Source organism: Rhinolophus sinicus, chromosome 16, assembly GCF_057876585.1.
Source record: "Rhinolophus sinicus isolate RSI-liver-muscle chromosome 16, RSI-T2T, whole genome shotgun sequence".
NCBI classification, from domain to species: Eukaryota; Metazoa; Chordata; class Mammalia; order Chiroptera; family Rhinolophidae; genus Rhinolophus; species Rhinolophus sinicus.
The window spans coordinates 52,933,028-52,959,156 of NC_142516.1; the positions used below are offsets into that span (position 1 = coordinate 52,933,028).

General features: G+C 34.2%; 1 protein-coding gene across 4 annotated transcripts in view; it reads right to left on the bottom strand.

The window, feature by feature from the left end:
• Positions 1-2,602: 2,602 nt before the first annotated feature.
• Positions 2,603-26,129, bottom strand: part of BRD10 (bromodomain containing 10) — an 82,372-nt gene continuing 58,845 nt past the window's right edge. For 3 of the 4 annotated variants that reach the window (XM_019727149.3, XM_019727147.3, XM_074330454.2), the window contains 3 exons: positions 14,333-14,448; positions 8,730-8,917; positions 2,603-6,926 (listed from right to left, as the gene is read on the bottom strand). In XM_019727149.3, coding sequence (XP_019582708.3) covers positions 3,286-6,926; positions 8,730-8,917; positions 14,333-14,448 — 3,945 coding nt within the window. In that variant the 3' untranslated portion in view covers positions 2,603-3,285. The remainder of the gene's footprint in view (positions 6,927-8,729; positions 8,918-14,332; positions 14,449-26,129) is intronic. The other variant, XM_019727148.3, reaches the window with a different exon arrangement.

Here is a 26,129-nt window from a genome sequence, read left to right on the forward strand (position 1 = left end):
CTTAGATCACTTTCAGAACTTGCCACATTTTCAAGCTTTTAATATTAAAGATTTCTAAATTCCCTCTCCAAGTCAATGCTATATTGGATCAAGTAAACATTTTCATTTATCTTAGTGTACATATTATAGACATCACTGCTTTAATCATAAAACTATTGATGTCAATTAATTGTTAAACATACCAATAAAATTGGAGGCTTTGAATGGAAGCAGGGATCTAAACTTAGTATTTATATACATTTTAAAAAATTATTTTTTTAACTAATCACAAAAATTGATTTTTGTGTGTGTGCAGGAAAATCCATAGGAGAGAAAAGAGAAGAGCTAACACATCAGAAGGAGATATATTATTTCAGTGTGTTTTAACTTAGCATTTAAAGTGATACTGAACAAACATCCAAACGGCCTAACTCTATACTAAGTGTGGAAATATACCCTTCTAGTATCGTGAAGCCTTTTAGGCACCATGGTGGTGACTTTTCTTTCTTTTCATGCATGCCTTTATGGATGACCTTTAAGGAATAGTTAATGATAACTGAATACAAAGAATTGAGGAATTTTACTTTGTACTTTTTGGCCAAGATCCCAGAAATCCACATGACCTACCACACTGGAAGCAAAGGGAAAAGAATTTGGCTTTCTGATTACATAAATCCATTAATTTAGTCAAATTTCTAGTAAAAAATGGAGTATTATTTTCAAAAAGTAAACTAGATCTTAAATAATATAGTTACCTAGATTTCTCACTCACTCAACTGTATTGGATGTCTACTGTGTGCCAGTCGCTGGGGTGACAATGATGAAGACCACTGACAAGGTCTCTTTGTAAGAAGTTACATTACATAAATGCATTACATAAATGCATACATAAATTTTTACTACAGTTGTGAAGGAGTGCTATGTCCTTTTCAATCTGTCCTCAATCTGTGAATGACTGCAATATCATGCTGCTGGCTGGGGTATGGTAAGAAGAGGGAGTTATGTAATACGCAATGACAACCTGCAATGGAACATTAAGTCAAAGAGAACAATGGAAAGAACTTGAGGTGTCTCAAACTGTCTAGGAATTAAAACAAACAAACAAACAAACACAAGCAAAAAACAGCACAATCAGCAAGGAGAATAGGTTGAAATGAAGCTGGGGAGGCAAGCTGGAAGAGAATGAAGAACCTTTTAAGCCCTAAAGGGGGAGGGGAGCACTTCACACCAAAAGGTTCAACAGATCACACAGAGCTTTGAAGGTCGTATTCAAAGTTTGGGTTTAGGAGTTAGAAAAGAATAAGTGGTTAATAATTAGTTTAGGTCCTTCACTGAGATTAAAGTTGGACCATAGGTAATTCAGTAAATTAGTTCCTGGAAGTGGCTTAGATAATTCTATTCAGACAAAAGATAGTTTTAGGTTGTTTTGTTTTAAAAGTTGAGCATATAAACAACAATCACTTATTGAGCACCACCTATGTACAATGTAATGCACTTCAACATCACCTACTTCCTCCTGAAATCCAAGGTTTTTCTAAACTGACAGGGAAAGGGGGAGGGTGTCTACAGAGTAGAACACAGATGTGATTGATAAAAGTACTGTCTTAGAGCATAAATATAGGTTTTTGGAAGCCTTTAGCAGTGAGGGAATACCTTCACTGCCTTCTCCATTTTGATAACTAATGCATTTCAATGTAGTTTCAAAGGAAGTCTTTAAACCTATTCTTCCCTACCATTTACACCCTAGACTATAACTCCATGTAATGAGGTTTAACATTATTATAAATGGAACGTGGATGAGTATAGTGCCCCAAATAAGATAATGGATATAAAGATCCAATTAATATAAAAGCTATCCTTTATTTAAAATGAGGCATATTCTGAAATACCACAAAGTCAAACCCTGAGAATAAGCTGACCCATAAAAACTGCTTTATGATGGAATTTAAGTAACTGCTCTGTAATAAAAAGCAAAGAGTACTTATAAATAACTGAAGGTGTCCACATTCGTTACTCTGAACTAAAAAAAAAAAATGTTTTTAAAAATACCATATTGAAAACTCTGTCACTATGAACCAACACCTTAATATTAAAAAAAAAAAAAATGGGGAAACTAGGTCAACAGTACATGCGACCTTTCTGTACTATCATTGCAATTTCCTGTGAATCCAGAATTATTTTTAAAGTTAAAAAAAAAAACGTATCTGGGGTGTATAAACAGAGTCTAAATAAGTTGGCTTGAAAGATTACTTATTTTGGTTAATGTAGAATTTGGTGCTGGACTGAGAAAAAAACTTAAAACAATGAACTCTAGAGTAAAATTTTATAACAGAAGTAATGTAAAATCATGGAAAAAGAATTTAAAGCATCGTGTTCAAACACGGGCTCTACCACCCACTAGCTGGGTGACCTTGGGGTACATCACGTAACCTCTCAAGGGTACTGTGAAAATCCAATGAGATATAAAAGTAAAGTTTGTAAACTGTAAAGCCTCGTACAAATGCTATTATTAATTCAAATTTCACAGCCTTAATTCATTTTTGTGAAGGACTGTCTTCATTTTATATCATATTTTTTCAGTGGAACAGAAACGCACTTTAAAAATGGTATCCAAACAAACAAATACAGCAACTCAGTTTATTACATGCAGATTCTTCTGCATTGTTGCTAACAGTTCACTGGTCCAAAATTACTAAAATACTTAAAAAACTATACATTATGTAAACAAAACATAAATAAGACAGCATAGTTCTTTGTACATATAGTTTAGTACAGGTTGTTAGGGATTTAGGAATATGTACAATTTTACAACATGGACTGCATTTTCACAATGCATAAATATATATATATATATATTTTTTTACAGAAACAAAAATAAGGTATCACTAATGACACAGAATACAATATCAAAGATACGTGCCCCAATAGTCCAAATTCAAGAAGAAACATGTCAATGTAAGTGTGCAAAAGGCTAGCTTACTCCAAACTAGTCAACCTTGACTTTGTTTAGTTTATGTTATACAGACAGGTAAATCCTGTCTACTTGAAACAACCTCTGAAAACATATTCATACCAATGAGTGAAATGGAACATATTTTTCCCTCCCCAAGAAAATAAAGTCTTGTTGCAAGCTAATGAAAAAATACATTAAAACACATACACACACACACACACAAACAAACACACACACACACACACACACAAACTATGTATAGTATGTTTTCAACAGTATAATAAACAGTTAAAATTTTTATGGGAGTTAAAACAATGCCCCATTATTTAAAAACTGGCTCGTTTAGTCTAAATTCAAGATGCAGCTGTGTCAGGCTTCTCTAAGCCGGATGATTGAAAAGCAGGGAAGACAGAGGCAGGATTTCGACTGGCAGATACAACTATTTGAGAGAGAGATGAAGAGAGTGAAGAAACTTTAGATGCTGGAGTATTTATGGTATTCAAAATGGCTCCTTCTGGACTAACCAACAATTTTTTGACTGATGTGTCCAAATGAAACACTGAAGTGCTACTTGGCAGTGGAGGACTACTAGAGCAAATGGCAGAAACCAAAGATGTCTTAGCTAAAAGAGTAGCTGGAGGAGACTTAATTACTGAAGTCAATGACACCGTCGATACAGGAGGCGGAACAGAAACTTTAGCAGTTGTATTTACGATTTGTGGTGTTGTATGTACTGTGGGTAGAGAACTTGCATTCCCAAGAGAGTTTACAATTTTTGTGGAGGTTCTTAGAGACTGTTTTACAGGTTGTCCACTTAAAGAATTATTTGATGCTAGTGTGATCTTCTGGCCAGGATTATCTACTGGTGTAGGCTGAATGCCGTGGCCACTGTTAAAAACTAAGGGAGGTCCATATTTTGGATTAGTAGATATAAGGAGAACATGGCTGCCAGCTCCAAGACCTTGTGGTGGAACAATAAACCGGGTTCCATTAATCATGATTTGAGTACCAGGTGCCAAGGGTGTACTGGTGTTGATGACTATTTTTTGCTGAATACAAGGTTCACTGAACTGACCGCCCCCCACACCAGTTACATTTGATGGTGCTGTAGCAGTGTGAACAGCAGAGCCACCTGGAGTGGAACTGTAACTGGAGGTTGGCTTTACTAAAGCAGGGGACATTTGCTGGTTTGGCAGAGAAGAAAAATTGGAAATATTAATTATTTTACCTGGGTTTGGTGAAAGGGATGGCAATTCAGTTTGAGGTTTATTTGTGTTTATATTTGTTGGCACTGTAGCTGAAATCCCTGGTGACTGAAACTGGACAGAGGTCCGAGATTGTCTTTTAGAAAGAGATACAGAATGTGTGGTTCCTGGTACTGTTGCCACTTGTGGAACTGTGTTGATTATTTTAGGGGATATAGTCACAGGTGTAGGCAAGGCAACAGTAACAGGGATTTGCAAAGCTGATGTTAAACATTTAGGAGACACTGTTGGTTGTGTAGTTGAAATCAGAACAGATGATGCAAGATGTCCTGTTTTCACAGTTGATATAGCCACAGTGTTTCCGAGATTTGACGTGCAAAGTCTATTTGACAAAATAGGCATAATTCTTGAAGAGGTATCATTTCCACTGACTAAAACAGGAGGTCGTGTCCCAACTGAAGCAGAGGTTGAGGTCACTGAAAGAGAACCCAAAGATACATTTGCTCCTGTTACTGAAAACATGTTTACTGCTCTTGCTGCAGAAACCACTGATTCATTAACAGGAGTAATATTTTGACTCACAAAATTTGAGCTTACTGGAATTGAATTACCACTTGTTGACAATGGCAAAACATAGCCCTTGGTACTTTTTTCTTCTCCTTTGGGGGTTACCTTTTGCAGTATGTTAATTGATGGTACAGCTGGCACACTGCCTGAAGTATTTACAATTGCTTGACCTATGTTTAATCCGATTTTCACATCTTTTATCTGAGACACAGTTGGTGATGAATTTATTTTTATTGGTGCTCCCACTGTCGATGGAATCAGTACTATCTGGGGTTGTTCTGGAGCCTTAACATATGTTTTATTCAAGGGGGGAGGAAGAGTCTGTTTTAACGGTTCTGCCACAATAGTTGGGGTTGAAGTGCCACTGGGAACTGGAGCATTAATAAAAACTAATTTCTGGGCAGAAACACCTGTAGGTGTTGGTGCAGGTGTCACAGTAATTGCAGTTCCACTGCCAGAAGAAAGAACAGGTGGAGCAGACACAAGCATAAGTTTCTGAACTGTAGTCCCACTGATCACATCTCCATTTGTTGCTGCTGTTGCTTCTGATCTTGTAACAGGCTGACTTTTTGTGATATAATCTACTTGTTGCTGTTTAGTTGGAGTATGAATAACATTTGCATTGGTTTGTCCAAAATTTCCTGTTGATAGGCTAAGTACGCCTACTGAACTACTTGCTGTTGATGGGAGCAAAGTGCTAGAAGAAACAGAGGACTTTAAGGGAGAAGAGGGCGTGTGTGAAGTTTTATCTATTATGTGGGCCAAATTACCACTGTAGGAAGGTTGACCTAATGTGAGTTTGAGATTTTTCCCTAAGGACGGATTAAAGCCAGCTGGAATGGAAACAGAAGTTGGTGTTTGACCAAAAGGTGGGAGACTAGATGCAGCAGTCGTTCCAGACACTGGTGAAAAAGCAGAGGATGATGAAGTTGTTGATTTTGGCACCAGAAATGCCTGAAGCTGAGGAGCAAAAGTGAAAACTGAACTTGGAGATAAACTGTTGGGTGAATTTTGATCTGGATTGGTCTGTACTTTTACAACTCCAGTGTTCCCACCTCGTGTCCTAACCAGAATTGACTGTGAATCTCTTATACATACAGTTTTCAGTTCTTGCTTCACTTCAGAAGAATCAGCAGTTTGTTGTGCAAAACAGTTGAGGGAGCTACCAGGATTTGTAGATCCACTTAGTGTTGTTGCTGATAACAGAGGCTGAACTGTTGAGGAAATGGTGGGTGAAGCGATGGGCTGGGGGAATGTGGCTGCTAAAACTGCGTTCTTGACTTTTCCTGCCTCACTCTGGCTATTTTTAACTGGTGGTAATAAATTACTTACGGAGCTTACAGGTGGCAAAGGCTGTGGTCTAGCATTACTCAAATTTGACAAAGGTGTAATCGTCTTGTTGAAAACTGCATTAGGTAAATGCGTAGAAACAGCTCCTGCTGAGTTGGCAAGGACTGAGGCTAAGGAAGAGTTTGTATTTGCTGTCTGTGGGAAGGATAAACAATGTTGTTCTGTACCTTTTTGTTGAAGCGGTGGTATTTCTTTTGCAACTGCTCTCCCTTCCTTGTGCTGAATCACAAAATTCTTAGGCAGAATGAGAACCTGCTGCATGATTTTTTCTCCTGTTTTAGGATCTAGCACAGGTTGCATCTGAATCTTTACAGAGCTGTTATGAAGATCTATGGGCAACCACTGGCCACAGGGCATTTTGTATACCATCTGTAAAGGACCTTTTGTATTGGTGTGGCAGGTCAATGCTGGCTTTATGGGGCTTGCTTCTGGAGGAGATATAACTGGCTTTTCTATAGCAGAAGCACTTCTACCTGTGGAAAGGGGCAGTTGATTTGTTAAGGTCACTTTGTTCCCAATATTCTTTGCAAGCAAGGCCTGAATAGGTTTGGTCCCTTTTTGGAGAGTAGACACTGGTGTTGAATCCACTGAGGCAAATGACTCTGGCAACAGTGGCTCTGTATGCTTCGATGCATTCAAACAGTCAATCTGCATATCACTTTCCGCATTCTCAACTGTTGTCTCATTTGTGCTTAACTTTGCTTTCTTCCTTGGAGAAAGCTCTTTTGTGCTATCATCCAGATAACTGGTTTGTTTTGACTGTCGCTTAAGTGTTTTAGGCAGTGTCTTCAGTACATCTTTAGAAGGCAATTCCTTTTTCAACAACTTGCTTCTGGCCATAGGAAAATCTATTTCTGACAATTTCATATCATCTGAAAATTATAAAACAAGCGTTTTGTTAATATAAAACAGCAAGTGAATAACAATAAGACCAATTATAAAAAAGAAAGTCAATCTTTGAACTGGTAATTTATGAAGAAATCTATAGGGTGATTCAAAAGCCCCAGCACCACTGGTGGAAATTAAGGTAAGGTGATCTTTGACATGGTAATCTTGATATCATATGCATTTCCAAGAACAACCTATTATTAATAAGAAAATTACTTTTGGTCAACTTCTGCTAATTTTAAGACTACAAGTGCAAAAGGAAATTTTACCTCCTTAAAGAGATCAAACCAGCAAGTAGGGTTCAGAAATTTAGATTTGGAAAGGAATCTACCCTAATTCTCTTCTATATAGGGAAACCTTGATATTAAAGAGAGATGGTTCTCCATTATTTTATTTATTTTTAAAAAACTTTTATTTATTTATCTTAAGTGTTTTTCCAGGACCCGTCAGCTCCAAGTCAAGTAGTTGTTTCAATCTAGTTGTGGAGGGCGCAGCTCACACTGGCCTATGCGGGAATCGAACCAGCAACCCTGGTGTTACAAGCATCGTGCTCTAACCAACTGAGCTAACCAACCACCCCAATGGTTCTTCATTCTAATCTATTTTTAGAGACTCTAAAGGATGAACAATATCTAGCTTTTTTTGGTGTTTAATTATCCCAACAGTAAAATAAAATTATGTTCATATTTGGTTGAAGCAAGTTGACGAGAAGTAACTCTTTTCAATTTATCAAAGACATAAAAACAACAGATTAATTGATTTGTAACCATAAAATTTCATATTAACCTCTTATATAACTAAAGAAAGTTATTTAACTAGATTTACATAATCATAATATTTGATGAGTTGAAATGAATTTCAGATAATCTAATCCAGGCTCTTTTAGTAGAACTGTGTGTCTAAACGATGTGTCTAATCTCAGGTCTCATTAGGCCATCAACCTTGGTCATTCCTTATAAAAAAATCTTCAAAGTATTAGGGACTCGTCAAGTTCCATTTAAAGCAAACATCATAAACAGTGCTTCAAAAACAGTGATAATAAAAAGAAGAGGATGGGCCGGCCTGGTGGCTCAGGCGGTTGGAGCTCCGTGCTCCTAACTCTGAAGGCTGTGGGTTTGATTCCCACATGGGCCAGTGGGGTCTCAACCATAAGGTTGCCAGTTCGATTCCTCGAGTCCCACAAGGGATGGTGGGCAACGCCCCCTGCAACTAAGATTGAACATGGCACCTTGAGCTGAGCTGCCACTGAGCTCCCGAATGGCTCGGCTGGAACGCGTCCTCTCAACCACAAGGTTGCCAGTTCGACTCCCGCAAGGATGGTGGGCTGTGCCCTCTGCAACTAGCAACGGCAAGTGGACCTGGAGCTGAGCTGCGCCCTCCACAACTAAGACTGAAAGGACAACAACTTGACTTGGAAAAAAGTCCTGGAAGTACACACTTTTCCCCAATAAAGTCCTGTTCCCCTTCCCCAATAAAATCTTAAAAAAAAAAAAAAAAAAAAAGAAGAGGATGAACCTATTTCAAAGGAATTGAAGACCAAGGATGTGTGGTCTGTAATGAACAATGATACACCTACAGTTTGGGGTCAGGCACTGGCTCCAGAAACTCCTGGAAATATAATAATGACTTCAAAGAATCTTTTAGAAGGAAATAGTACACCCTCAAAACATATCAGATTTCCCCAATCAATATACGTCATTAACCAGATTATCCTTTATCTCCACAAACGATATAAAAACTTCTCTTTGTGGTTCTAGTGTTGATTTAAAGAAAGTTTTAATGCCTACCTGAATCAAAGTGATCTTTCTCCAGGATATCTAGAGGTTCTGTTGAGTCTATAGACTTACTGATTTCTATTTTAGGAGATTCTTTACCAGGATCTCCTTCACCTTCTTCAGTAGTCCATAGTTCTCTAGTAAATTTTTCATGATCAGGATGTCTTCTGAAATCATCATAGTCTTTCTTTAGGCGGCTCCTGAAATATATGTTTGCCCAATATAACAAACAATACATATGTATTAAACTAACTTTTAACATTTTAAACTATATATTAAAATATTTTCAATTAAGTCACTAAAAACTGTGTTTTAATCTCAAGTGTGTCTAAGAGGCTTACTTAGTTCAGTCTTGCCAATTATTATTGTTCAAGAAGACAAAACCCAAGGTTTAAGGCATAAGACACTGAAAAGATTATATCTGCAATTTCAGAATAAAGTGTTTGCACATACCACCTATTTGTCTTCCTAAAGGCTGTTGTTAAACCTAGTAAATGAGAGAAAGGTAATTTTTTTTCTAGGTACATTGGTAAAAATAAATTTTAGACAGTCTTAAAATTATTATAGTTTAAAAAGGTCATTTAAAATAGTTAATCAAGAAATTCTAAGAAATGGTATCTATTATTTTTTACTATTATACAGAGAATAACAAACAAAAAACTCCATCATTTAATCCTGAGAGTAATTATACCTAAACCTTTGGGTCTCTCTAGAAATACTTCTTTATTAAGCATAGGGAAACAAAGCTGAAAGATGGTCTTCGAGATCCTTTTCACAAACAAACATAATGGAAAATTTCCAAATGATCATATGATGTTGTAGAGATCCTTTATTATTCCTTTTGCTTTCAACTGACTTTCTCTATTCTACCCCTAACTTTTATCTTTAGCTTACCATTTTGCTTGTTCTTTTAAAACAAAATCTGAATGTACATTCTCCAACTTATATTTGCTACAAATTCTTGTGCATAATGATGTTTAAGTCTCACCTCTGTTACTTAACAGTTCTAAGACTTTGGGAAAGTACCTTAAGCTTTGTAAGTGTCAGTTTACTTATTTGTACAATGGGGATAATAACAGAGCTTACCTCATAGTATGTGTGGCACATAAATATTCAATAAATGTTAGTTAATAATTACTCTCAATTTATTTGTTTTAAATTATTACTTAAGGGTTTTATGGAGATGAGGGCTATAAGATACTAGAATGTGTTACACCAAAGGATAACTGTAATATGAATTTCCTTTTAGAAATATCTACGCAGGAGTCGTATAATTTCCTCCCTCCTCAGTCGTTTCAGCTAGTGACTTTGATTATTTCAGGGAAAAAAGAAACAATCAGACAAGAACTTTCACAAGTCATCTGCAACTTAAGACCTTCATTTGTCCTTATGTTCTTTGTCTTCCTATTTAAGCTAACCGTTCCACTTAGGCATCCTCTCTCACCTCTTCAAGAATATGACTCTACCAGTGTCCCTTCCTTTGCTTGAGTCCATTTTTGCCTCTCTATTAGATAATTTACACCAGGATACAAACATATTATTTCTACCATTAAAACAACAACAAAAAGCACCACCTCTTGACTCCAACCTGTCCTTCTAAGCACTGCCCTATTTCTCTGCTCTACTTCATAACAAAACTCAAATTCCTCTCCCCTAATTCTCTTTGACCAACTTCTCTACCCACACAGGTAGCTCATCAAGGTCATCAATGACCTCCATGTTGCCAAATGCAATAATGAATTCTTAGTCCTCATATTCCTCAATCTACCATGATCAGACCTCTTTCTTTACCTGGTTTCCAAGACGCCACTCTTTCTATTGGTCTTCTACCTATCATACTGAACATTCTGCTTTTCAGTTTCTTCTGCTAAGTACTATTCATCTCTACCACCTCTAGATGTTGGAATGCTTCAGGGTTTTCAGTCTATCTATGCTCTATCTATGCTCACATAACTAGGTGATTTCTTTTCCAGTGTCATATCTTAAATATAATCTATATCCAGACAATTCCCACTTCCTACTCAATAACTCTAATTAGATGTCTAAAAAGTGTATCAAACTTAACATGTTGAAATCTAAACTCCTGAACTCCCTTTTCCCTCCCAAACCTGTTACTCCAGTTTCCCCTATCTCAGCTAATGGCAATTCCATCATTCCAGTTGTTTAGGCTAAAAATATTGAGCATCATCTTTTCACTCCTTTTTTTTTCTTTCTGACACTCCATATCCAAGCCTTAAGCAAATTCTATCAATCCTACCTTCAAGATATATCCAAAATCCACAACTACTTGCCATCTGCTCTGCAACGATAATGGTGCAAGCCACTGTCATCTTTTTTTTGGCTTGGATTATTACACAGTACAACTGATTTCCCTGCTTTCACCTTTGCCCCACTACACTAACCTTAACATAGTAGGCAGAGTGAGTGCTTGAAAACGTAAGTCAGATCATGTCCTTCCTCTGCTTAAAACACTCCAATGGCTTCTCATCCCAGTCAGAGAAAAACCAAAGCCCTTAAAAGACCTGCATGATCTGGTGACCTTTCCCTGTACTTCTCTGACTCTTCATTTTTACCACTTTCCTACTCACTCACTCACTCTGGTTACACTTTCCCCTTTGCATTTCCTCTAAATGACAAGCATGTTTCCAATCTTAGGGCTTCTGCATCTTCTTTTCCCTCAGATAACCATATGGCTCTCTCCCTCATTTCCTTTAGATCTCTGTTCAAACATCAATTCATCAGGGAATATACCTGACACCCCGGTAAAAGAGCAATCATCATCCCATCCAAACCAGACATTTTATACTTCCCTTACCCTGCTTTATTTCTCCTCATAGCACTTATTACCATCTGACATTTGAGTTTGTGTTTGTTGTGCATTAGAATATAAGCCACAGAAGAAATCAGTAACAAAACAAAAACTGGAAAATTCATAAATTTGTGGAAATTAAACAACATACTATTAAACAACCAATGGACTAAAAAACAAATCATAAGGGAAATTGGAAAATACTTATAAATGAATCAAAATGAAAACACAACATACCAAAATGATGGGACACAGTGAAAGCAGTGCTAAAGAGAAATTTTATTAACTGTAAATGTTTACATTAAAAAACAAGAAAGATCTCAAATCACCTACCTAACTTTATAACTTAAGAAACTAGAAAAAGAACAAATTAAACCCAAAACTAGCAGAAGGAAAGAAATAACAAAGATTAGATAAATGAAATAGAGAATAGAAAAATAAAATCAATGAAACCAAAAGTTCGTTCTTTGTAAGGCTCAATAAAATTGACAAACCTTTAGCTAGAAGGACTCAAAAAAAAAAGAAGACTCAAATGATTAAAATCAGAAATGAAAGTGGGGCCATTAGTACCAATTCTGAAAAGGATTATTAAATGAACTATGAACAACTATATGCCAACAAATTGGATAACCTAGATGAAATGAAAAAATTCCTAGAAATATAAAACCTACCAAAACTAAATCATGAAGAAATAGTAAATATGAATAGATCTATAACTATTAAGGAGATCATATCGATAAACAATAAAATCTCTCCACAAACTAAAGCCCTGGACCTGATGGTTACATTGGTGAATTTTATCAGACATTAAAACTGAAACGGAGGAAACGTTTCCTAAGTCATTCTTTGAGGCCAGTATTACCCTGATGCCAAAGCCCAACAAAGACACTACAAGAAAACTACTGACTAATATCTCTTATAAACACTAATGCAAACAACCTCAATAAAATACAAGCAAATGAAGTTCAGCAGCATATTAAAAAAATTATACATCATGACCAAATGGGGTTTATTTCTGGAATGCAAAGATGGTTTAATATGTGAAAACTGATTGTCATATACCACATAACAGAATGAAGGAAAGAAACCACATGATCATCTCAAGTGTTACAGAAAAAGCATTTGACAAAATTCAATATCCTTTCATGATTAAAACAATCAACAAAGGAGGAATAAAAGGAAACGGCCCTTAGATGAGGCTAAACGGGGTCAAATATACAGTGATGGAAGGAGAACTGACTCTGGGTGCTGAACACATAATGTGATATATAGATGATGTATTACAGAATTGTACACCTAAAACTTACATAACTTTACTAACCATTGTCACCCCAATAAGCTTTAATTAAAAAAAAATAAAAAAAAAAATAAAAGAAGGAAATGGCTTTAAGAAAAGCCATACATGAAAAACCCACAGCAAACATACTCAATGGTGAAAGACTGAAAGCTTTTCCTCTAAGCACAGAACAAGGCAAGGATGCCTGCTTTTGCTACTTCTATTCAACACAGTACTGGAAGTTCTAGCCAGAGCAATTAGGTACAGGCAACAAAAGAAAAAATAGACAGGTTGGACTTCATGAAAATTAAAAAAAAATTTATGCATTAAAGGTACTATCAACAAAGTAAAAAGCTAACTCAAGGATGGGAGAAAATACTTACAAATCATATATCCAATAAGGGACTAATAGCCAGAATACAGAACTCCTAGAACTCAACAACAAAAAAACAAACAAGCTGATTCAAAAATTGGCAAAACTCTTGAATAAACATCTCTCCAAAGATATACAAATGGTCAATAAACACATGAAAAAATATTCAGTATCACCAATTACTAGGAAAATGCAAATCAAAACAACAATATACCACCACTTCATACCTGTTAAGATAGCTCCTATAGAAAGAAAATAACAAATAGTGGTGAGAATATGGAGAAACTGGAATCCTGTGGGTAATTGGTGGGAATGTAAAATTGTACTGTCACTGTGGAAAACTCAAAAAACTAAAAACAGAATTATCATACGATCTGGCAATTCCATTTCTGTATATACCAAAAAAACTGAAAGCAAGGTCTTGAGATATTTGTACATCCATGTTCATAACAGTATTATTCATAACAGCTAAATCATGAAAGCCACCCAAGTGTCCACTAACAGATGAATGCATAAGCAAAATGTTGTACATGCACACAATGGGATATTATTCCGCCTTAAAAAGTAAATTCTGACATATGCTGCAACATGAACCTTGAGAACATTATGCTAAGTGAAATAAGCCGGTCACAAAAAGACAAATATTGCATATTATATGAGGTACTTAGAGTAGTTAAAATTATAGACAAAATATAGAATGATGGTTGCCAGGGGCTAGGGGAAGGGGAGAATGTGGAGTTATCGTTTAATAGGTAGAGAGTTTCAGTTTTACAAGATGAAAAGAGTTCTGGGGATGGATAGGGTAATAGTACACAATATTATGAATGTATTTAATACCTCTGAACTGTACACTTAACACTGGTTAAGATGGTAATAAATTTAGTTTATGCATTCTACCACAAAAAAACAAACCAAACCAAAAGGAAAAAAAAAAAAAAAAAAAGGAATGTAAGCCACAGAGTAGGAGTAGGAGTCTTGAAAAAAAAAAAACAGTATTTTTTTCAGGGCTTAGGAAGTTCCCTGCACATAGAGGGCACACAAAATATCTGCTGAATTACAAATCAATAGAAAACTACTAAGTGATTCCAGGATATCTTCCCATAATCCTTATTTAAGAGTTCTAAAATAAGTAAAATAGATTATAAAGCTTGAATTACCTGTTTCTTTGAAAAGCTTTCAATAACTTTGGTTCCCATGGCAGCAATTCATTTAAAAGACGTATCAATGTACTATGCAATTCTTTTACAGCTTGCCTCCGATGATACCATTTGCCCTAAAAACACAATTTTAAAAGTAAATCCCTTAGATTTAATCTAAAAGTGAACGTCAAACCTTCTTTTCTGAGTAAAAAACAAAGCACCAATACCCGTCCAAGTGTCTCTTCTTTAGGTTGCAGAAAGGAGAAAAGTATCCTGTAGTAAATCTTATTTGATATATTTTAAAGATTGTCAATTCTACAGGAGAAATTAAAATCCATTTAGTCGAGACAAAATTTTTTTAAAAGTTTGTAATTGGGTCAACTGTAAATATTTTAATAAATAATTTACTAAATACAGTATGTCACATTTACATAAATTCATTAAATATGTAAAGGCTATGGCTCACTTCTGTAAAGTTTTTCTATTTTTTCCAAAGAGTGAGGGAAAAAAAGAAAAGTCAGGATTGTTATCATCGAAAAGCAGTCTTCTTAATAAACTTCCTTGGGAAATTTTACAATTTTAAAATGTTTCCAGCACAGAAAAGCAAACAAATGGTCACCATTTTCAATATTATGATGCTACACTAAGAGTTACTAATTACTAACATCCTCTCCATTTGCTAAGTATTACCTGAAGTATTTCCTTCATATATACAGTGTGGGGGGGGGGGGAGGGAGAGAGAGGGAGGGAACGAGTGAGCATGACAGCGCACACACACTCTAGCTGTTAAGAAAACCCTTCTGAGGTATGTGCATTTTAGTCTCACTTAACAAATGATGAAACTAAGGCAGGCTCACAGAGATTAAATGATTTGTTTAAGGTCTTATGACTTGAACCCAGATCTGTCTGATGCTGAAATCCATGTTCTTAGAACTATATCACTATCTCTTAAAAACTGTATCACATAAATTCAGTATGACATAGGTTATAAAACCCGCTAGTAAAAATATACCACCAGTATTTTTACTGGTATTTAAAATTATCCAAATACCATAGGATAAATAAGTTTATGGAAGTTGTATCTCTAGGTACCCACGTCTCCCATTCTCCACAATGTTAGTGTACACCTATCCACATCACCATCATCATCATTTACAGTTATGTAACCATTCGTATTTTTTTCTGTAACAGCTTTGAGATGTAATTCCCATATCATACAGTCCACTCATCTTATTTCTTTTATAACAAAAGACACCCAACTGTATGTTACGGATCACATTTAGCATGCATAAAATCAGATTTTATCCCATAGCAACTGTTGAGTCCATTTGCATGCATGTAAAACATGAAGGCAGAAAAATTACCACTCCCTAGAGATTTATGTATTCTAAATCTATACATAAATTTCCCAATTGTATATATATCTGAAAGCTTCAACATTTCAGTCATGGAAATTTTAGTCACATACAAACCTAAGTATAGTTCCTACGCCCCCAAAACTTTGCGCTTTGAATCGACAGAATGTTTATACACATAAAAGTAAACAACTATATTTCTACCCTTGAGGGTTTTTTTTTTTTTAAATCTTGGAAGGGAAATTCTTTATTAGAAGAGTAGGAAGATGTAGGATTTTATGTGCATATGAATATAGAACCTAGGCTCACAAAATGAATATAGAAGAACCTAGGCTCATTAACTCTGTCTCTTCTTAGTGGCATGACAAATCATATGGTAAAAACAACTTTTGAGAAAAGTTTACTTTGTATAATATACTAACCTACACAGACATATCTTCCCTGTTGTCAAATGCTTTCTAAAAGAACCCAACTTCACGAGTTATACTTCAAACTTTTATTTTTTCTTGAGGAAATGTTATAAAATAGTATAAAGTGCTTACTATAACCCACGAAAACAAAACTATTAAACAATAAACAATAAAATTGAACAAGAAATAACTTTTATCCAGGGAAAGCTAATTGAGGAATGCAAAAAGACAAATGTCAGCCACTGTAAATCCTTTGTGGAATGGGGGAGGGTTTTATTTCAATAAACAGTAGAAAATAGAAAGTGGAGATCTGTTCCCTTAACGAGGCATGTCAGCGTAATTTTTCTAGTTCTTAACTATTATTTGGCACAAAAATGAAACGGTGAGAGTAGAAGTAAACTTTTCCTAGGCTAAACAGAGCAAAAAGAGGAAAGGAATGAGGAATGAAAGTGGGGAGAATATCCTTTTTCTGGTAAAGTTAATTGAATAAGTGTTAAAAGACTAGGGAGTACCAGGCATGCTACATTCTTTTTAATTAGGGGTTATTTGGGGAAGAATGGCAGATGCAGAGTTAACCTGGGCAGTAAGGTTTCTATTATCTAGATTGGTGGGGTGGTGATGGGGTGGGGAAAGCAGAAGGACTAGCAGTATTATGGGATCTTAGGACTAGGTAGATGAGGCACAAAAGGGGAGACTGTGTAGCTGGATGTTATTTTAAGACATTTGTCAGCTGTGTTTATGTCTCTAATAAATTACAATATTAATTTTTTGTAGAAAAGAGTTTAAAAAAGATTAGGAAGATTTCACCTTTTGGTTTTATTTTGGTTATTAAATTTTAATTAATCCATTGCCCAGAAAATATATTACTGAACTAGCCGACTGTATACAGGGGAAGGGGTCATAAATATTAATCAGAGAATAGATTTCTAATTTTCACATAATTCTGTCTTACCCAACGACCTGCTTGGGAATGTCTACGGCCTTCTAACAATGTATTTTTTGGCTTTCTTCCTTTTCTTTATATTGCATATTCCCAACTTGGGGTAATGGTGGTATGGTATTTCATTTACATCTGAAAATGCATATTTAATCATTCTGTATTTGGAAAACAAAAAGTCTATTATTTACATAACAAAAATTACAGAGTAAAGACTGATAAAATGTTTTGACTGGAAGATACATATAAATAATACATTGACCTTGACAGAGGACATCCCTCTACCCTGCCATGGGGCATGCGCATCCATTGTTTTTAGGTTGATCAAAAGGGAGCACAGGTTTTAAAAGTTCAGAATCACTGCTCTGGGATTGGTATTTGAGGTAAGGTGCTTTAACTACTGGACAGCAAAAGAGAAACTTACATTGCTTATTTCATTTATCATCTTCTTTGGTCAATACAACCCAAATGGTATTAAAATATGTCCCTTTCTACCTAGTGATAGTCTCAAGAGTGTCACAGTATACAATGGAACAAATGTAAAGAGAAGAAAAATTATGAACTTTCAAAAGTCAGAGATGGTAACAACCTACCTTAACTGCAGTCTAATATAAAAATCTACTTATGCTAAGTGAAATAAGTCAGACAGAAAAAATCGAGAACCACATAATTTCACTGATATGTGGTATATAAAACTGAAAACAACAAAAGAACAAGACAGAGAAACAAAAACTCATAGACACAGACAATAGTTTAGTGGTTACCAGAGGGTAAGGGGGAGAAAAGAGGGTTGTAGATGAGGGTGAAAGGGATCAAATACCATGTTTCCCCTAAAATAAGACCTAGCCAATCAGCTATAATCAGCTCTAAAACTTAATATGAGACCCGGTCTTATTTTACTATAAGACTGCTTTTATATTAAGTTTTGCTCCAAAAGACGTATTAGAGCTGATTGTACGGCTAGGTCTTATTTTTGGGGAAACACGGTATATGGTAATGGACAGAGAACTGACTCTGGGTGGTGAACACACAATGTGATATATAGATGATGTATTACAGAACTGTACACCTGAAACCTATGTAACTTTACTAACAGTTGTCACCCCAATAAACGTTAATTAGAAAAAAATCTACTTAAAATCAAGTAACTATTTTCTGAACTTTAAATCAGGTCATTCACTACAGCTTTTCTTACTGATCAACTTCATTTACATATATGGATAATGGAAAAACTAAGAACACTTATCATGTTTCTCCTAGGATAAAATTATTAAAGCTAAAAGGGAACTCAAAGGACAGAATTTTTATAGAAGGAAACTGGCTAAAGTAACATACAGGGAAGTACTTGTAGACAGAAGTAGACTTGAGAATAGAATTCTAGGTCTCCTCAATGCTAAAATCCCCTTCCTTCCATTGCACAATGCTCTCTCTCTTGGCCTATACAGAAACAATTCCGAAAGAAGAAAGAGACAGTATTTTGTAAATACCTGTATTTACATGTAGGTATCTATGTAATGCAAAAATCAAAATCTTAAATAGTGATCTAAAATTTAAAAGTGAATTAAAAAATAAGGAAAATAGCAAGTTCCCCTATTTTCAAACACATGAGAGAATATGGATGCAATAAAAACCAGAAGGATTCTTACAATCTTTATCCGCACTAATCAATAAACATGGTAGGTAGAAGGAGTAGTAAAAGGTCATTTGTGGAACAGTGCTATGTTTCTTTAATAAAACATACATTAAAAAGCTTTATAAACAGGTATCTGACTTTCTTTATAAACAGGTATGTGAACGTGGGGATAAATGAACTGTTTTCAATGTTAGAATTCTATTTCCAGAGATAAAAAATATTTTCTAAGAATCCTAATGTGTTATGTGAACTTAATAATTCAAACATTTACTGAAAATCACTTTTAAAAAGAGAGTAATTTTTTAAAATGAATTTATTATCAAGTTTAACATAACATAGAGTATGAATTTCAAGCATACACCATGGAACCAAAAGCATACAATATGGTTTCAATTTGAAGCTTACCTTTCAATACTTTCTCATCCAATGTCCACAGCAGCTGCAGATTGCCAGGTCCCTTTCCAGGAGATGCCCCAACTGTCAAACAGTGGAGGTTTTATAACCTCATGGGAATTACTACAAAAAGGAGCTGGTCTATGGTCACACGATAAGGTCTTTATTGTATTATGCAGTTTTATAAGTTTTAAATGTGATACATTAATAACCTAAGGTATCATATGGAAAAGAAACTTTAAAAAACTTACAAAACTACACAATATTGTAAAATGAAAAGCTAAGTCTGCGTGTGTGAAATGAGTGGGGAGGGAAACTTACCTTATAACTAAAGAACAACTCCATTCTGCTGCGGTAATCTGGGATGGGTATGACAGCACCAGCATAACGCTGGCTGGGGTGCTGCAAGGAGAGGGAGTTGGCAATCTACTGATGCTGGGGACATTGGTCACCTAAAAGGAAGAAAGAGAAAATTTTAAATTCCACATCTATTAAGTATCTCACCACCATGGCCATATTTGCACATATCGATAAATTTAGATGGTTTGAATGTTAAACTTAGGTGAAAATAACTTTTTTACACAAACCATCCTGTTACTTACATAGGTTTTCTTATAACATTAGATCTAAACAAAAATAGGTATTAACAGTTATATGAAGGAAAAATTAAAATCATCTATAAATATACAAAGAATGGTATTTTAAAATTGAGAGGGATTAGTGCTAAAAAAATTTTTTTTTGTAAAAAAGAACAGAAACATGACGGATATAATAAAAGTGTACCAATACTATTTTTCTCCATGCTTTTACTTACAAATATGTTGTTAGAGCACAGAAACATGGATCACGTGACAATTTTTTTTTTTTTTTTTTTGCACACTTGGGTCTTGTCCCAGACATAAATACCATGGTGAACAAGGGACTAAATAACAATATAGCATGCTTCTCAAATAAAATGCAAACAACTTTTAGAAAAGTCAAATGGATCTGTACACAAAGAATTCTCATTTAAAATCACTAGCAATATCCAACGGAAGGTTGCAAATAATTAAAACTCATATGTATAAAAACACACAAATCAAATCAACTGTAATTAACTGTTTTAATAAACTAATCATTTGACATTTTCCTAGTCTAAGTAATATTAAATAAAAAGGTAATAAATATATATTTTTTCTTATTGCTTATCTTAAGAAACTACCACCACATTCATAAATTCCTGCATATTCAGTTTTGGAGGTAAAACATTGCATTCATCTTGTTGGTAAACAGTTCCTTGAAAAAGTGTTAATAGTATGACAGTATAGTGAAATGTCTGCATGTTAATATGGAAAAAGTTAAGCAGTATTTTAATACTGCCAAATGTTCTAATATGAACTATCATATACTAATATTTTCTCTTGAGGTACTCTCACACATTTTCAATTAAGACTAATTTAACAGAAAAGGAAAGCATTTATACTTTATTTTAAAGGCATTCCACACTGAATAGCATATAAAACATTTCCATTATATTTCTAAATTAGAATTTAATTATAAAGTATGAAGACAATTACATCAACACTCACAAGTTTCAGTGTCATTTGGCTTTGTAGAGAGGAAAAACTTAATTGCATAGTGAGGTAATCACTATTATTGGGGAAGAAAATCTAACAATATATATGTAACTGACAGTATCTAGCTATTTTTATTTACAAAGAAGAAAGAATTGTTTTGGAAATTAACCACTGGCTGAATATGTGAATTTGATAATTTTCAGTAAATTGGTGGTCAAAGAAACTGATAAAATTTTATCAGATCTATACCTGGTATCAGAAAGGTAGGCTCTGCAATTCACTGTACAATCTGAATCACTTAAGTAATGTTACACTTGGTATCATCAGAGTTCCAAGTAAGTGAAATTAAGAGTGGGAATATCGTAAAAGCAGGGACACTATCCTACTTATTTTTACTTTCAGATTCTATCACAACACTTAGCACAGAGTAGGCCCACAGTAAGTATTCAAACTTCATAGGTAAATTTCTTAGCTAACTGAGCGTTTCTCCTTAGATGTAAAAGACTTAAAAATTGATAGAAATGTTCCTAAGATACATGTCTTCCAGATTTTCTGAATATACAGTGATTATAACTTAACTGTTGATGACCTGGGTCATCATTATGGACAAATTAATGTGTTGTATTTTAACATAGGGACTGTCAGGCACTGTTCAGGTTTCTAGGGTTACACTGCTACGTTATTAATTATCAATATGTTTGGACTCCTAAGATCTGCTTTTGTAGGTTTTTTTCAATTGTCTATCAGTGTTTCATGCTGTCAATAAGTCTGCCTCAAACTGCTCTTGCTTTAATTAAAAGTTCCTACTACTTGTTAGAATTATATCTTTACTATGTAAGGAATCACTTTTCTATTTTAAAGTACTAGAGTATTTACGTGTGGACTCTCTGCCCTCTACGAAGGCTACTTTCTGCTTGCTGCTGGATTCTGGGTTAATTTTCCTTCAAAATATAATGTATCATTTTTTTATTTTTCCGAAGGCTCTGGTAAAATGGTAGGCAAGTTTTATTAGTGTTCAATCCTCTCAGTTTTGTGATGCTATTTCCCACTTCACAAAAAAGACACTGAACTATTTTACCTCTAAATTTTAGGGTCTTTCCAAAGATTTTGGTATCCTGTAATATAAAAAACGAGAATGATGTGAAGCTCTTTTTTTTTTTTTTTTTGGCCTTAAGCACCTCAAGGATTTAAATTCATTTTTTTCAGAACTCTGGTCTGTGAAAGACAGTAAAGTAACTATTAAATAGATGATAATACAGATTTTCTTGGGGCTTTGAAAAATATTTGACATTTTAAAATTGTTACTTGTATTTGAATAAGAATGTGCGATTTGTAATTCAAAAGTTTAAGGCAAATTATAAAAGCCACACTATGCAGCTCTAACTTGAGAAGACTCTGTTGCCTAGTTCAATTCTTCCTTGAAGCTCATTCCATGGAATATACAGCAATTCTCTGCCTAATGTAAAAATACCAAACAACTCTTTTCCCTTTTAATTGGAACTTTCTTTGGAAGAAAAGAGGTTTGAAGTCTATCTTAAATCCTGCTCAGTGTTGAAGTGCTTAATTGCTAAAAGATGTATTAGAAAAGATATTGCGTGTAGCTGGAAGGGCTCCCACGCAGAAGGACCTTGAAGATGGGCCACCCCACCCAGCCACCACCCTGCACACCCCTCCCCAGAAAGGCAGGTCAGACTGGGCTCAGTCCCCACACTCTATGTGATGACTTCTGTGAAATTTTGCTGTAGCGATGACATTGTTTTCAGGATTTCCAAAAAAAAGAAAGAAAAGATATGCTTATATTTCTATTTCAGTTTATCTATATTGGTAACACTATCATTTACCATTATATAATCCAGACAAAGTGTCTTTTCTTATAAATATTAGTAACATCTTTTTTCTTCCAAATTGTTCACTTTTCCTTATACTCATTCTCTATACAGATCTTTTGTTATTAAAGAAAAAAAGATGGAAACCTCTTTGAAAATATAAACTATGATATAAAACATAAGGAAATAAAGCAGATGTAAGAAAAAAAGGATCACATGAAAAACTCAAAATATACCCACTTCTGTAAAAGCTTGGCAAAATCTTCCAATTTTAATTATAAAATAACAATGTATAATAAATTGCAAATTAACAGGATCAAATTTATGAATATCTTAGCTTTATATTTCTGAAAAACTAATATATTTCCTAGATTAAATAGGATATTTTCCAATAATTAAGCAAAATGTAAATTCTTTCTCTAGACTACCACAAAAATAAAAATAAAATGCTATAATTTCTCCTTTAGCTTACTAAAGAATCCTATGATCTAAATAATAATGAGAAAGGTAAAATTAAAGGACTTTGTCAAACTACATCCCTCTATTTATCTCAACCAAATGTCTCACTTTAAACAAATCTCAGTTAGATAATATTAGGTATAGCACCGTAGGATCTAAAGGATGTTAAGCATTTTTTGAAAAAGCCCCTAAATGAAGTAATGGGATCAAGTGAACTGGAGCAAACTCAAGCAAATTAAAGCATTTTTCTCTCACCCCATTATTAACCATAAATAGAATTAGTTGTCTTGCAAGAATGAGTAAACAATCTACATTTTAAAAGACTGTAAATCTTCCAATACAAGAGCAGATCAATGGCAGAGGCTCTAAGTGGTTAAGGAAGCTTTTTTAAAGGAATATTGACATAGGTGAGGAAATGAGATAATTCTTCTTTGTTGCTTTGGTAGGAAAAACTATTTGGAAAGGCCCTGCAGAGAAGAAGTCCCCTACAGCAACCAGGTATTTATATGAATCCATGTTAAATTCTTCCTCACATATATAATTTCTATCTTTAGTAATCACATTTATGACAACCAAATGTTTATATAAAATATACCCTTTGTTATTGGAGCCATGACTGTAAATCTGAAAGTTAATAATCAATAAGACAATTGTTTTGACTCTAAATACTAGTTTAGTTTTGACAGTGATATTCCTATTAAAATCAATATTAATACTTCATTTGTCTGACACTAGTGAAGGAAGCCTACAAGGCAAGAGATCAGTCAAAATGGCTATCATTTTCACCAAGTTCATGCATTTCATTTCTAAGAAAGGCTCCCAGTTCCTTACCATGAACTCAATTCTAATAAATATGGTTACTTGCTTTGTTATCCATAGTATATATCAACTAAGGCAAGTACATGGACACACACAAGAAATGACAAGCTGACAATGAAGAAAGAAGCAGAACAAAAGCAAAAATACAAACAAAAACCTTCAAAATATATAGCATATTTTGGTGAATGTTTAGAGTTACTCATAGCAATAGATGTTTAGGGCATCGGTACAATTATGGATACCATAATGATCCTTGAGTCATCAAGAAAGGGTTAAATTGTGTCCAATATAACACAAGGAGACAGGGAAGTTTTTCATTAAATGATTAAAAGAGCTTTAGTACTAATTTCAGTTATGTAGAAAATTCAGTTATGTGGAACACCTTACTCCTGAATGATGCCAGACAAATAAACTAGTATTCAACATTAACATAAACATTCAATAAAGTTAATTCCTGTAACTAACATGGATCACACTCAGTATTAGCTTTTGTAAAAAATAAGGAATTATACTGAGATGCAAACTTTTACTGTCTATTTCCTTTATCTTGTGTGGCCATTTCATTGGTTGGGATAAGCTGTTCATAAAAACAACCTTTTAGGCAGTTTAAATTAAAGGGAAATACCTCATATGTTGATAATCTCAATAAGCTTATCCCCATTAAGTGCAATTCCAAGACTTTCTATTTCTTGAAGAGAAGAAATCATATTTTAAAACTGATACACAAATATCAGGAGTAATGGACAAGTTTAAAATTTAGATATAGAAAATTGAATCAATTAAACCCTACATATACCTTAAACTTTTCTGATAAACATGCCCCCAAGCACTAGAATATTAAGTATTTATAATTTGTTTTCTTTTAGTCCTCTTCTATTTGTTCCTGTGAAGGAAGGCAATATGCTTATACCTCATACTACATGGAAGTGAGGTGGCTGGCTTTACAGAAAAACTCTAGGATGTTTGCAGAAGTCTTTTTCTCTTAAAATACATACCATAAGTACATAAATCAATTATGCTTAAAACTATCCACTAAAAACAAATCCCTAATTTATAATATGGAAACAAATTTAGATTCCATACATTGTTTAACTGTAGTATAAAAAACAATTAGCAAATTTATTTAACAGAATTCTGTTTAGAGTCATGAAGTATGGACAATGTACTAAAAATAAACAACTTTTGCAAAATGCTAGGAATAACACCCTGATTAAAAGATTATTCCTTCCTATTAAAGAACAGCAGTCCTTTATGAGTATGTGATATCAAATATATTAAAAAAACTTTTGGCTGAGGATAAAATAGTCTATTATAAAGATGTTCGTGAAATATGTTACAGAGGTAAATTTTAAAACAACACTTGGTGTTCCACATCAAGAGATAATCCATATACCAAATATGTGTGTGTGCACGGGCGTGTGTATTTATATTTACACACACACACACATATACACACGAAAGAGTAAGAGTCTAATAAGGGTCTAAACCATTTTAATGGAAATATTTCTAAAACATACAGTTGTCTGCGTTCTCAGATTGTATACTGAACATAATGTTTTCTTGTTAATTGATGGCTATCATGAACATTATTCTCTCTCTCAGATTATAGCAATATTCTCACAGGTATCACATGAGAGACTTCTGAAATGTTTAAAGTTGTTTTACCTCATATCAAAATAACCTCAGAAGGTTGTACTTTTATGGTACTTCAATCTCCTCCCTTCATAGTGCTACTAGTCTTTTCTAAACAGCATATAAAATGACTACTACAAATCTGCTGATACAAAGCTTGCTGTATCACTAACCTTATTTTATACATAATTCTAGATTAACAAACAGATTCTGAACAAAGATCTAAAAGTGGCTTCAGGACATTCTTAAGGCATAAAACAAAGGGATTTTTTTAAAATGATAATTTTCTTCAATGCTTTATTGGTGTGTAATTGTGTTTCAAATCTATGATGTAACTGAACTATAAATGTTAGTTAAATGGGTATTACTGATATAATAAATAACATAATTGAGTGTTTTACCAAGTGTTGAGTGAATAAATACAATACCCTTATACTCTATTCTCTCAAGAACAACAAAATAATGAAGGTAAAGATTGTGAATCAATTATTTAGACTATATAGTGAAAGTTAAAAAAAGACCTTCAGCTGACAAAGGTTCTTAAAAAAGACATTGTTAGACATATATCAAAAACATCTGGGGCAAGATTAAACAATTTACATCTGTTATTTATGTCACAGCTAATTAAAATTTTGTTACTAAGCAATAAAATTCCATTAAAAGCACATAATTATTAAGAATATTTGCAAGGTAAGCATTACCCCAAAAAACTACCAGTCAGAAAACAACCAACCAGTATGTTGGGAAATACCTGATATAAACCAGGCAAACAAAATTAATTTACTTGCTCCAGCA